The 13790-nt window shown below is 42.6% G+C and overlaps 2 protein-coding genes across 4 annotated transcripts in view; one reads left to right on the top strand and one right to left on the bottom strand.

Annotated features, from left to right (window-relative positions):
• The window catches only part of pdss2 (prenyl (decaprenyl) diphosphate synthase, subunit 2), a 45793-nt gene extending 37705 nt beyond the window's left edge, over window positions 1-8088 (bottom strand). For all 3 annotated transcript variants that reach the window (XM_039009666.1, XM_039009665.1, XM_039009667.1), the window contains exon 1: window positions 7451-8088. In XM_039009666.1, the coding sequence (XP_038865594.1) occupies window positions 7451-7695 (245 nt within the window). In that variant the 5' untranslated portion in view covers window positions 7696-8088. The remainder of the gene's footprint in view (window positions 1-7450) is intronic.
• A 3799-nt stretch (window positions 8089-11887) lies between these two features.
• sobpa (sine oculis binding protein homolog (Drosophila) a) overlaps window positions 11888-13790 on the top strand; it is a 35342-nt gene continuing 33439 nt past the window's right edge. Inside the window, exon 1 of the mRNA XM_039009090.1 lies at window positions 11888-11983. Coding sequence (XP_038865018.1) covers window positions 11888-11983 — 96 coding nt within the window. The remainder of the gene's footprint in view (window positions 11984-13790) is intronic.

Raw genomic sequence — 13790 nt, 5'->3', positions numbered from 1 at the left:
TGAACGTCGTTGAGGTGGGAGCAGAGTAAAAGTCCGTTTGGGGGGGGGGGGGGGGGGGGGGGTAGCTGACTAGGGTTGGCTATTCAGCAGCCTGATGGTAGAAACTATTAGTCAGTCTTCCAGTTGTCATGATGCTGCTGTGCCCGCGTCTGATCGATTGAAGCGGGGAGAACAGGGCATGGTTTGGGTGGCTGGGGTCCCTGATGATCTTCTTGGCCTTCCTGCGACACCTGGTGTTGATGGGGGCGTGTCCAGCCTGGATCCTCCTGAAGTCCACAATCAGCTCCTTGCTGACATTGAGGGAGAGGTTGTTTACCTGGCACCACGCCATGAAAGTGCCTACCTCCTCTCTGTAGGCCGCCTCATCGTTGTTGGTAACCAGGCCTAATACTGTCATGTCGTCAGCGAACTTCATGATGGAGTTGGAACTGTGTGAGGCCACGCAGTCGTGGGTATACAGGGAGTACAGCAAGCGACTGAGGATGCCACTTGTGGGGCCCCCGTGTTGAGAATCTGTGTCGAGGAGGTAATGTTGCCTACCTTCACCCCATGGGGGTGGCCCGTCAGGAAGTCCAGGACCCAGTTGCATAGGGAGGAGTTCAGACCCAGGGCTGTGAGCTTTGTAAAGTGCTTATAGGGCACTAAGGTATTGAAGGCCGAGATGTAGTCAATGAACAGCATCCTCACATAAGCATTCCTTTTGTCCAGGTGGGTAGGGGCAGTGTGCAGTGCAATGACGATTGTGTCGTCCGTGGATCTGTCAAGGCGGTAGGCAAATTGGAGAGGGTTGAGTGCATTGGCGAGAGAGGAGGTGATATGGTCTTTGACTAGCCTCTCGAAGCACTTTATGTAACCAAAAAATATGTATTCAAAAGGTAAAAACTGACATTACGAGGGGTGAAATTACACTGGAATTCCTATAGCTTTCAATTAAACAACGGCAACCACACCAAAATTTTTGTCTGCCTATGGCGAGACTGGCCAAGTCCGCAGCCTGAAGATGACAAATGATTAATATGCATGCCAGTCTCTACACCATGGCACATCAATCAATCATAATCACCCTCCTGCAAAGGGGTGGGGCTGGGATGAGCGCTGGGAGAGAGGGAAAGAGGGAGAGAGATGGGTCAATGTCATTTTAATGGGTAGGACTAAAAGTTAGCCAACATTTATCACAGTGCTCTCTGAATCTTATCTACCGGTCCTCTACCTAGACCTGCACAATTATTCAAATGTATCGAATGTAGGCCTAGTTAGCCAATTTTTGGGGTAAAGCAGCAATAACCATTTCTTAAGTGAGTGCACAACCACTGAAGCCTTAAGCACATAAAAGTAACATTTGGATAAACTCTTTCGTGTACAAAATAGAATTTGACATCTACCTCTAAATATTTCCTGAAACCCTAAATGTGACAAACAAACAAAAAGGAAGACAAAACTCAGTCAAAAACAATGGAAGCCACTTGAAGAGAAAAGTCAAACTGTGTCAAGGTCTTTCCCTGCTACAAAGTGAAAGTTCCTTTTTCCTGCATGGCCACACTAACTCCAGACTTTGAGCAAAGTTAGCTGAGCTGCATTTTTTAGAATGAAAGGAAAGGGGAAACCGAAACACAACTCCACAAGGGTCTGCCTGTCTGCTATTGTGGATATTTTTATCTGCGCCACGTCTTGGGCAGAGACACAGTAGGAAATAGGAACCAGCCAACCCAAGCTGACAGTGAGGAGTCAGACTGTCAGAGGTCCACTTCGCCCCCGCACTACAACACCCAAATGGATTGTCATATCAGATTTAGGTGTATAGGTTATTACACCCTTGAGCTACAGTTTCCAACACACTCGTCTGCAATGGCGGGATTGGATTCCAGCACTATCATTCCATGTCCTATTCCTTATTTCTTACAGTGAGGAGCCATTCATCCCCAATGAAGAGAGATGGCACTGGAGGGTAATCTAACTACAGTGCAGTCGGAAAGTATTCAGACTCCTTTAATCCACATTTTGATACATTACAGACTTAATTTTTTCCCCTTCATCAATCCTAAACACAATACCCCATATTGACTAAGAGAGAACAGGTTTAGACATTTTTGCAAATGTATTAATAAAAACAGAAATACCTTATTTACATAAGTATTCAGACCCTTTGCTATGAGACTCGAAATTTAGCTCAGGTGCGTCCTGTTTCCATTGATCATCCTTGAGATGTTTCTACAACTTGATAGAGTCCACTTGTGGTAAATTCAATTGATTGGACATGATTTGGAAAGGCACACACCTATCTATATAAAGGTCCCACAGTTGAAAAAAATCTAGCCATGAGGTCGAAGGAGTGTCTGTAGAGCACCGAGACAGGATTGGGTCGAGGCACAGATCTGGGGAAGGGTACAAAAACATTTCCGCAGCATTGAGGGTCCCCAAGAACACAGTGGCCTCCATTCTTAAATTGAATAAGTTTGGAACCACCAAGGCTCTTCTTATAGCTGGCCGCCTGGCCAAACTGAGCAATCGGGGGAAAAGGTCCTTGGTCAGGGAGGTGACCAAGAACCCGATGGTCACTCTGACAGAGCTCCAGAGCTCCTCTGTAGAGATGGGAGAACCTTCCAGAAGGACAACCATCACTGCAGCCCTCCACCAATCAGGCCTTTACGGTAGAGTAGCCAGATGGAAGCCACTCCTCAGTACAAAGCACGACAGCCTGCTTGGAGTTTGCCAAAAGGCACCTAAAGACTCTCAGACCATGAGAAACAAGATTCTCTGGTCTGATGAAACCAAGATTGAACTCTTTGGCTTGAATGCCAAGTGTCACGTCTAGAGGAAACCTGGCACTATCTCCACGGTGAAGCGTGGTGGCAGCATCATTCTGTGGTGATGTTTTTCAGTGGCAGGGACTGAGAGACTCGTCAGGATCGAGGAAAAGATTAACCAAGCAAAGTACAGAGAGAACCGTGATGAAAACCTGATCCAGAGCTCTCAGGACCTCAGACTGGGGTGAAGGTTCACCTTCCAACAGGACAACGACCCTAAGCACACAGTCAAGACAATGCAGGAGTGACTTCGGGTCAAGTCTCTCAATGTCCTTGACCTTGAGTGGCCCAGCCAGAGCCTGGACTTGAACACGATCGAACATCTCTGGAGAGACCCGAAAATAGCTGTGCAGCGACGCTCCACATCCAACCTGACAGCGCTTGAGAGGATCTGCAGAGAAGAATGGGAGAAACTCCCCAAATACAGGTGTGTCAAGCTTGAGGCATCATACCTAAGGAGACTCTAGGCTGTAATCGCTGCCAAAGGTGCTTCAACAAAGTCTGAATACTTACGTAAATGTGATATTTAAAAATTAAAAATCAAAAAATGTATAAATTAACAAACATTTCCAAAAACCTTTTTTGCTTTGTCATTATGGGGTAGTATGTGTAGATTGATGAGGGGGAAATGTAATACATTTTATAATAACGCTGTAAGTCAAGGGGTCTGAATACTTTCCGAATGGACTCTATCTAGCTGATAGTTTAGAGAGGTAAAAAATAAGATATATTCCCCTGCAATACCTTTGTTGAGGTGGTGGGAGGGTAAATGCTTAATGGGTAATTTGGTCAAATTCAGCTACGAGGCTTTGTAATTAATAAATTTGAACTAAGTGATAGGTGTACTACAAAATCAACGTTTTAACCTCTAACAGAGGTCAAATGTTTAGATCAGTTAATGTCACTCTGTCAATGTCACACACTCATTTGGGGTTGATCATTTAACATAATCTAAACAGCACAGATTCCATGGGACTTTTCATTTAAATTAGACACATTTAGAGACATGGAATAATAAAACAATACGTTTATTTTGTTTCACCTTTTAATAGACTACAATTCACTGAAGGAAAATCACCAAAATTGGCTTTCTTTTAGTTGTCATTCCATGATCCACAATGCTTCATTGCGTCTTTTTATTATATTTAAATCCTCCATTTGATTTACTGTAGGCTGTTTTAAGAAGCAACTTAGCCAATATGTTTTGTTATGTTTACATTTAATCTCAGACATTTTTTTTTGCTTTGTTACATTTACTGGATGACACTATTTGTCAGAGTAGGTCACTCTAGTCTACACATAACTTTGCACCCAATACCAGAAGGCACTGTATGAGGAGAGGAGAATATTTAAATTGCCAGTACAAGCCACAAGGGGGTAGCCACTGTACCCAGCTCACTCCTCTACAGCTCAGAGAAACAAGAAGACACACCAGCATCTTCCTCTGGGACCTGTAAAAGCAACTATGAAATAAAATAAGAAATTCAAACTTTTCTGAAACATAAGGATGGTTAATTACAACCATCCAGTCAATCACACTTGCTCTCAATACCAGCATCTTTGACACACTTAGCCTATAGCGTAGACCCCTCAAACTTAACTCCAGACCTCGAAGACAGTGGCTGGTGGCTGCAATTAATTATCAGGTAGAACAGAGAAACAGCAGGCTCCGGACCTTGTAGGGTAAGAATGGAATACCCCTGGCGTAGACTGTACTGAGGCGCCAGAAACAATGGGTTTTCTAATTAAATTGAATTATAATAAATTAAAAGGAATTGTCCACTCAAAATACAACCTAACATGACAGAGTCGGTGCACCAAATATAGAATCATGAATTGGTCCTCTCAGGTTCTCTGCAAGCAAGAATGTTAAATAAAATTATATTTGAACTTACACTCTGCCCGATTGTCCGTAGTGTGTTCAGCTGCTCAAAATTTAAACAAAACCATGTAAACACCTGTAAGACTTCGGTTAGTATGCATGACACACTGCTCGCTTAACCCGGAAGCCAGCCGCACCAATGTGTCATAGGAAACACCATCCAGCTGGCGACCGAGTCAGCTTGCATGCGCCCAGCCCGCCTCAAGGAGTCGCTAGAGCGTGATGGACAAGGAAATCCCGACCGGCCAAACCCTCCCCTAACCCGGACAACGCTGGGTTGTGTGCCGCCTCATGGGTCTCCTGGTCAGGTCCTGCTGTGCCACAGCCTGGGATCGACCCAGGTCTGTAGTAACACCTCAAGAACTGTGATGCAGTGCCTTAGACAGCTGTGCCACTCGGGAGGCCCATAGACCCACTTTTTGAAGTAGGTTTAATAATAATAATACTTTCCTGTGGATAATTTCTCTCAGATTTCGACTAGAGATTGACCACCAACACCACAGACAATCGGCAGAGTAAGTTTAAATATAATTGTATTCAACATTCGTGACAGACAAGGGACGTTTAGCATTTTTCTATGTAAATATGCATGGCATTGTCTACATAATTCATCGCCACATTTCGTAACTAACTGCAGCATTGCCTGGTCCCAGATCTGTTTGCTTTCATGTCAACGTCCATGACAAGGAGTGCCATGATGGCACACACAGACTGGTACCCAGTAACTGCAACATGGCTTGGGTCACTAAAAGTGAGCTCTAGTGGCTCGACGGCATATGGTGCCAGCTGCGACAGGCCTATATGAAAGAAAGCGGGCCCTTTAGTGGGTCTACATTTTGGGGCATTGTTGTGGGGGTGAACTTGTCAGTCGAGAAGGCAGAAGTTGGTTGAATCAGCTCTATCAGAAGTTATGCTTGGGAAGATGCGGGGGTGACACTCTAGACCCAAACTGTTACAGACCTATATCCATCCTGCCCTGCCTTTCTAAAGTCTTCGAATGCCAAGTTAACAAACAGATCACTGACCATTTCGAATCCCACCGTACCTTCTCTGCTGTGCAATCCGGTTTCCGAGCTGGTCACAGGTGCACCTCAGCCATGCTCAGTGTACTAAACAATATCATAACCGCCATCAATAAAAGACAGGACTGTGCAGCCGTCTTCATCGACCTGGCCAAGGATTTTGACTCTGTCAATCACCGTATTCTGAATCGGCACACTCAACGGCCTTGATTTCCCAAATGACTGCCTCGCCTGGTTCACCAACTACTTCTCAGACAGAGCTCAATGTGTCAAATCAGAGGTCCTGTTGTCCGGACCTCTGGCAGTCTCTATGGGGGTACCACAGGATTCAATTCTCGGGCCGACTCTTTTCTCTGTATATATTAACGATGTCGCTCTTGCTGCGGGTGATTCCTTGATCCACCTCTACGCAGACGACACCATTCTGTATACATCTGGTGCTTCTTTGGACACTGAACGAGCTTCAATGCCATACAACACTCCTTCCGTGGCCTCCAACTGCTCTTAAAGCTCTTCAACCGTTCGCTGCCCGCACCCGCCCGCCCGACCAGCATCACTACTCTGGATGGTTCTGACTTAGAATATGTGGACAACTACAAACACCTAGGTGTCTGGCTAGACTGTAAACTCTCCTTCCAGACTCATATTAAACATCTCCATTCCAAAATTAAATCTAGAATCAGCTTCCTATTTCGCAACAAAGCCTCCTTCACTCACGCTGCCAAACATACCCTCATAAAACTGACTATCCTACCGATCCTCGACTTTGGCGATGTCATTTACAAAATAGCCTCCACCACTCTACTCAGCAAACTGGATGCAGTCTATCACAGTGCCATCCGTTTTGTCACCAAAACCCCATATACCACCCACCACTGCGACCTGTATGCTCTCGTCGGCTGGCCCTCGCTACATATTCGCCGCCGGCTCCAGGTCATCTATAAGTCACTACTAGGTAAAGCTCCACCTTATCTCAGCTCACTGGTCACCATAACAACACCCACCCGTAGCACCCGCTCCAGCAGGTATATTTCACTGGTCACCCCCAAAGCCAACACCCCATTTGGCCGCCTTTCCTTCCAGTTCTCTACCAATGACTGGAACGAATTGTAAAAATCGCTGAAGTTGGAGACATATCTCCCTCACTAACTTTAAGAATCAGCTATCTGTGCAGCTTACCGATTGCTGCAGCTGTACACAGCCCATCTGTAAATAGCCCATCCAACTACCTACCTCATCCCCATATTGTTTCATTTACTTTTTGCACACCAGTATTTCCAGTATTTCTACTTGCACATCTATCACTCCAGTGTTAACTTGTATAATTGTAATTACTTCACCACTATGGCCTATTTATTGCCTTACCTCCTTACGCCATTTGCACACGCTGTATAAAGACTTTTCTATTGTGTTATTGACTGTACGTTTGTTTATTCCATGTGTAACTCTGTGTTGTTCTTTGTCACACTGCTTTGCTTTATCTTGGCCAGGTCGCAGTTGTAAATGAGAACTTGTTCTCAACTGGCCTACCTGGTAAAATAAAGGTGAAACAAATAAAAAAATTAAAAGCTGGTGATTGACGTCATAACCATGACAGGTCCATAAAATCAGGTCTTCTAAAACCACAGCCAATATAGAGTTGCATTGTGTATGATGAAATTGTGTATTTTTTACATTTTGACATTTGCATTACAAACATGATGTAATGTATGCAATACTAGATGATCGTGTGTAAACCATACCTTGCAGTGTTGAGTAACGGGTGTTTTGTTCCAACCAGTTTCCTCACGTGCATTGCTGCATTACTGAGTTCATCACTCAGCAAGCAGCGTAGGCTCAGAAAAGAAGTCGGATAACCCACTATTTTCTCTGCATCCGAGACCACTTTATTCCAATTAGAAGGCGTTGTGTTGGAGAAAAGACTTATGTTCCTCTGTCCACGGTTTAGCAAAACAATGCACGAGAGCCGAGACCAAATTACTGTCATCTTTACAGCTGAAGGTCTTTTACTAATTAAAGTTTAAACAAATATCAAGTAAACCCTTGACAGGTCTATATCCAAGGTTGACACAAGCTAGTATAGATAGCTAAGTCGATTAAATAAATAAACTAAACGGTGGCAGGAAAATTACATTAACTGATGAAATTAGATATGTAACTGTTAGCTAGCTATCCATCCATATTTACAGAACCTAATGTTATTATAATGGATATCATCCTCGCTGTCGACAGTCACATTAACTGAAATAAGTATTATACATAATGTTATCACCCTACTTAATCTGATACTTATACCCTTTGATGTATCCTATAAAATGTCCAGTAAATATACCGTAACACACGACCTAAAATGTTAAACATTGACACAGGAGGCCGCCATCTTGACGAAACGCAATACGGTATGTCGCAAAAATGTTACAAAAGTTATTGATTGACGTGCCCTGGGCTGCGTTCAGTAGGAAAATACATTTCCGCTAGATAGCACATCCACTATTCGCTACATCGTAAATAAATGTATGTATGAGAACAAACATTTGCTTTATGGTCTTAATTTAAGATTATTGTAGGCATACGCTTAGTATTGTGGTTAATGTTAGGGATAGGTTTAAAAACAGGTTTTAAGAAGATAAATTGTAGAAATTGGTGGTGTTTATTGTGTCTCATTAACTTTGTGCCTTATTAACCAGTGGCGAGCCGGAAAAACGGTGTGCAACATTCAGTTAAACGGAAACTGTACGGTTCTGAACAACCAGTTGAAAAACGTGGAGGGGTTGGCAAAATGCATTGCTGGCCTTTGAATAAGGCACTCATAGCTTCAAGCCACACCCGCGACACCCACCTAACGGAGTAAACGTACCTCAAAATCTGTTCGAGAACGTTGAAGAATGTTTTTTGGGGAAACGCGTCATTCAGTACTAACCGTCACGCATTTTAGCAAAGAAAAATATTAGGGTTGCGTGTAGAAAAATTGACAAAACATAAAACATTGTTTAATTTTACTAACTGAGAAGGATCCAACATTCGGGGTGAAATAAAATTGAGGGAAAAAACATGCTTTTTTTCTTCGGATTTTGGATATCCTTCAGAAGAAGTGTCTTTGATATAATATGATTATTGAAAAGTCATTTAGGCTAACAAAGCTGACATGATACCACCATGTAGGCTAGAATTTGTCATTGGCATCACAGTTGTTACATTTGTGTTCGTGTCTGGTGCGCTCCTGCTGCTGTTACATTTGTATCAGCGGCGAGCAAAGTCAATACATTGCAGCCTATCATTTCACCTCACCTGAGGCAATTCAGAAACTCTTGGGAGGACAGTGGAAGTTGATAAAATTGCTTAGCCCTATTTGGGTCGTTCCAGCAATTGGTGCCTTTTCAACAACAAAAAAACTTTGATTTCACCTCATTTTAACATTCTGTCATACAGAGCACATGTTCAACTTAATAAAAAAAAACGTTTTCACATCTCAAGAGAAACAAAATAAGTGCCTATTAAGTGCCAAATAAAGTAACAGGGTTGACGACTTAATCTAAAATCAGCCATAAATCCTCTTGTGACATGGGGAATGGAAGCTTGTTGTGTGCACAGGGAAGAGCAATTGTAAGCAAAAAAATGAAATTGTCAAAACATTTCAAATTAGGCCTATGCTCAACCAGCTCAGTATTCCACCACAAAATACTAGAAAATGGCCAAAAAGAGTAGAACCAGTTTACCTGTTTTTACACCAGGATTTGACTATTAGATGTTCAATGTTTCTTTTGAAATAAAATATAAAAAAATATTTAAAACAAGATTTTGTTTAAGGTTGACTTTAAATGAGGGACAGACGTAATTGAATCACTCATCACATGAAATAAATAATAATCTTCAGAAATTACTTTGTCAAAGCAACAAAAAAAGAACTAGGGCTTAACAATGATGGTGAAAACTTGGAGAAATATTGTGGTTAATGAGTTAAAATCGTAGAAGTCACAGAAGGTGCACGGGGGGACATACAGTATGAATGTATTCACACCCCTTTATTTTTTTCCACATTTTGTTGTGCTACAGCCTGAGTTTAAAATGAATTAAATTGAGAATAGGCCTAGGCCTAATCTCTTTTTCTGGTGCTCCTAAATATTGTTTGGTGCTCCTAACTTTTTAAAGTTGGGAGCACCAGTGTGCTACTGTAACGGATGTGAAATGGCTAGCTAGTTAGCGGTGGTGCGCGCTAATAGCGTTTCAATCAGTTACGTCACTCGCTTTGAGACCTTGAAGTAGTGGTTCCCCTTGCTCTGCAAGGGCTGCGGCTTTTGTGGAGCGATGGGTAACGATGCTTCGTGGGTGACTGTTGTTGATGTGTGCGCCCTGGTTCGCGTCCGGGTCGGGGCGAGGGGACAGAATAAAGTTAAACTGTTACACTACCAATAAAAAAGTTTGCCTACTTAAAGGTACTCAGCAAAATGACGTTGCCACGAGTAGCACCGCAGATATTGAGAGGAGCGAGAGGCTCTTTCACAGTCACACACAGTATCTGCACATGTGCACGAGTTCGCTTCATGCTGTTGAAAGCATGGTAGCCAGGGCACCAAAACAGGGGAGAAGTTGTAGCTCCGCGCTTCAATGCTGTTAGTTGTTGCGGAAATTGACCCACTATGCTGTTTACTTTTTACATCTACGTCATACTCTATAAGCGTGGGATCTTCACCATGTAAATTTACTCTTATTCAGAGAACTTTGGCTGCATTTACACAGGCAGCCCAATTCTGATATTTTGGCCAATTAATGGCAAAAGAGCTGATCTGATTGGTCAAAACATCAATTAGAATTGGGCTGCCTGTGTAAATGCAACGTTAGAACATCTTTAGCTGTGTTTACACAGACAGCCCAATTCCGATCTACTGTCAAATCTGATAGGTCAAAAGACAAAATTGTTGAAAAAAGAGCAGAATTGGGCTGCCTGTGTAAATGCAGCCGTTGAGCATGGACTCCAGGAAAAAAATCTAAATCTGTTAAATATGACTGATAGCTATAATTTCATTAAATATGTGTTTACTTTCATTAAGCATTTTGATAACACTTTATACCAAGTTGCTCATATAAGCCTACCTGTGTAATAACACAACTACCAATTGCAGATGTCTGGAGGGTCTGGTTGAGTGGAAGGAGCTGTGCTACGTTACATTTTGTGTTGACTATTCTACAGGAAAAACATAATTATTATGTTTCAGTTCATGTAACAATATCGAACTGCAGTCTGTGTGTGTGTGTGTGTGTCTGTCTGTCTGTCTGTGCATGCATACGCGGGACAATGCACTCATTGAGTTACACAATCTGCTTATGAACAGAGACTAGACAGGGATATTATTTCAAGGACATTTTCTTTTAGAACAAGGAGCTCCCATTTTTGGGACTCCTCTGTGGATTAACGATGATGCCTCTCCTTTCCTTCATCTGCATTGAGGATAGTAAAAGCAATTATAGCCTACCAGGAAGGAAGTAAGCCACCTTACAGTAGATACACCCTGTGGAAAGTCATGGAGCTAATATGTTAAGTAGGAGGGCATCTGCCTCTTCTCATCATAAAATCATGCAAGTGTGTTAGAGCTTTGCCTTTGTTGCAACTGAGTTCTACCTAAACTCCTTGGTTCTATCACACGGAAGAGGTCAAGAACTTGATTGGGACCACCTGTCAGAGGCTTGCACAATTTCTATTGTAAATCTGTAATGGCTACAGATAAGCAACATATGTCCAGAAGTGGCAGACAGGATAGGGCGCAAATACCTTCATGAAGTGGGAGAGCCTGCCAGACTAGGTTGTAAGATTGCATGTGTGAGGTGAGGAGGGCCCAAAGTTAAAACGTTACGGAAAATCGAGAGGAAATAGCCCACCTCTGATCAACAGCGTCATATCATGTTACAGGGGACGCTCCTCCCCCTGTCTAGATTTTTTTCTCACTCAACCTCTCATTTGACTCAGAGGCAGCTCACACACACCAACTTGCGCACAGACCGTGGAAAAATAGGGGCAGAAGATGGCTGACTTAACAGGGCAACGCAAGCCCTCAACGGCATCATCAACTTCACCCGGGCTGTTCCCCAGCTTGACATTAGCCTTTGGGCAACTTTAAAGCGGCCCCGCCTCGCACTTGTCCACTCTACCCCAATCGCAAATATTGACAGAGCTATTATAAAAAATGGCAGAGATGGAAAAAGAGGGCAGACCCCCTGAAAATAAAAGAAGCAGAAAACCGGCTCACCCGGTGAAAAGGGAAATCAACGAAGAAATGAAGGTAAGTGATCGACATTGGACCACTTGGTTGTGATTACGCATGGAAACAGAGCACTCATTAAAACGCGTGATATATGTGGATGCGTAAAGCGCGCATCCTCTTTCACATTTCAGAGTAGACCTGATTCATTAATGCAATTTATTGGATGAATAGCGAATAAGTTCAACGTCATATCAATTTTGGGGAATTAATTAAACCCTTTCATAGTCCAGTGTCCACAGCAGGTTGAATAAAAATGGATAGGGTAGAATGTCTTGCCATGCGTTATAATACAGCCTAGGCTACACCGTCTTTGTTGTTCCACATAGGCCTACCAGTAGCCCACATTTACTTTTTGGCAATGAATGGGAAAACATATTCTGGAGAATTAGGACCCCATTATAGTAATTTGTGTGGTTTTCCTTGGCCCACATGGTTCCATTGAAGTAAATGGTAAATCCAGTGCGTCAGTCAAGGCGTCAACAGTGCCACTATACTATTACTACCGCTACTCCCGCAGAAACAACACTGAGCGTAGCCTACGCATTTCAATTGAAACATCGCGGGGAGACTATCATGATCAATGAAAGGAAATTGACTTACTGCAAATTATTAACGCTAGACATCGTCTCTAGACGGCATCGTGAACTCAAGCCAAACGATATCTGTCCTTTCCAGCTGTGGACGAGCCGAAGCGCTAGAGGTGTGCTTCCAGATGTGTGTCTGCAGACGCCGGACAAGATCACATTGTTTATCGTGCGTTATACTGTTCTGCATACATTATAAGCCTACCTAATGGTACACTTATGCATGCCATGTATTGATCTAAATATTTAGCAGTAAGATAGATTTTCCTGCTGTGATGGAATTGTCGTACATTGTGGAAAAAACGTGAAGAGGGCATGGCATGCAGGGAACCTATCGCTGCTTTGTCTCAGGGTTTCATCATGTGTTCATTGTTTGTACACATTCTATGCCTGGGTTGAGAAAAACAATTTCCAGTACAGAATAATTCCCAAAGCATATTCAGATATAGGCTTATTGTTAGAGTATGGATTTTATTTTTTATATATTGATTTAGAGGAATTATGAACAAAGATTGTCAGAAAAGCCTACAGACGTTTTGGTGTGCATCATGTCTTTTCTCGTCTAAGAGGTGTGTGTACTGGGTTTCAGAGAAACACCCCTTTTTCTCTTGCTGTGAATTGTGTGGAGGCATGCTACATACAATATTTGGATTTGAATATTGGTCTCATGCGTGCTACATTCAGCCCTATTGCATTTAAGATGCAATATTTATTTATTGATTCATTTTAATTTCTACAAAATGAGTGGCATATCAACGTAATTTAATTGAAATTACGTGAGAACAACGTCAATTCAACTGTTGTGTGCCCAGTGGGAGACAATGGACCAACAGGCATTCTAAATGGGAATTATTTTGACTAGCACATAATAGTATTCTGTGGATTTGATTTTGTTTCTTTGTCTCCATCAATCAAATTATGAAATGCTGTCCAAGTGTTTAATTAATTTCATAGTGTCAGACAGACAAAGTTGTCTGCACTGTTGGGAAAATGACTCAATCGTCATATTCATTCTCTGAAGTGACTGACTGACATCAGTTGTAAAAAAACTACTCAGAGCAAAGCTGCCATATCCTTCTGTTCCATCTCCTCCTCAATGAGCTTAGTTTAAAGCAATTAGCTTAGTTTAAAGTGTGGAAGGTGCCACATCTACAGTATAATTATCAGCATATGTAGAGAATTCTGGATGTCTCCGTACAACCAAATATAAGATTAACTGATTCTCCTTCAACATTGAAGAA

Source organism: Salvelinus namaycush, chromosome 15 (genome assembly GCF_016432855.1).
Source record: "Salvelinus namaycush isolate Seneca chromosome 15, SaNama_1.0, whole genome shotgun sequence".
NCBI lineage: Eukaryota > Metazoa > Chordata > Actinopteri > Salmoniformes > Salmonidae > Salvelinus > Salvelinus namaycush.
This window is presented reverse-complemented; position numbering and strand designations above follow the sequence as displayed.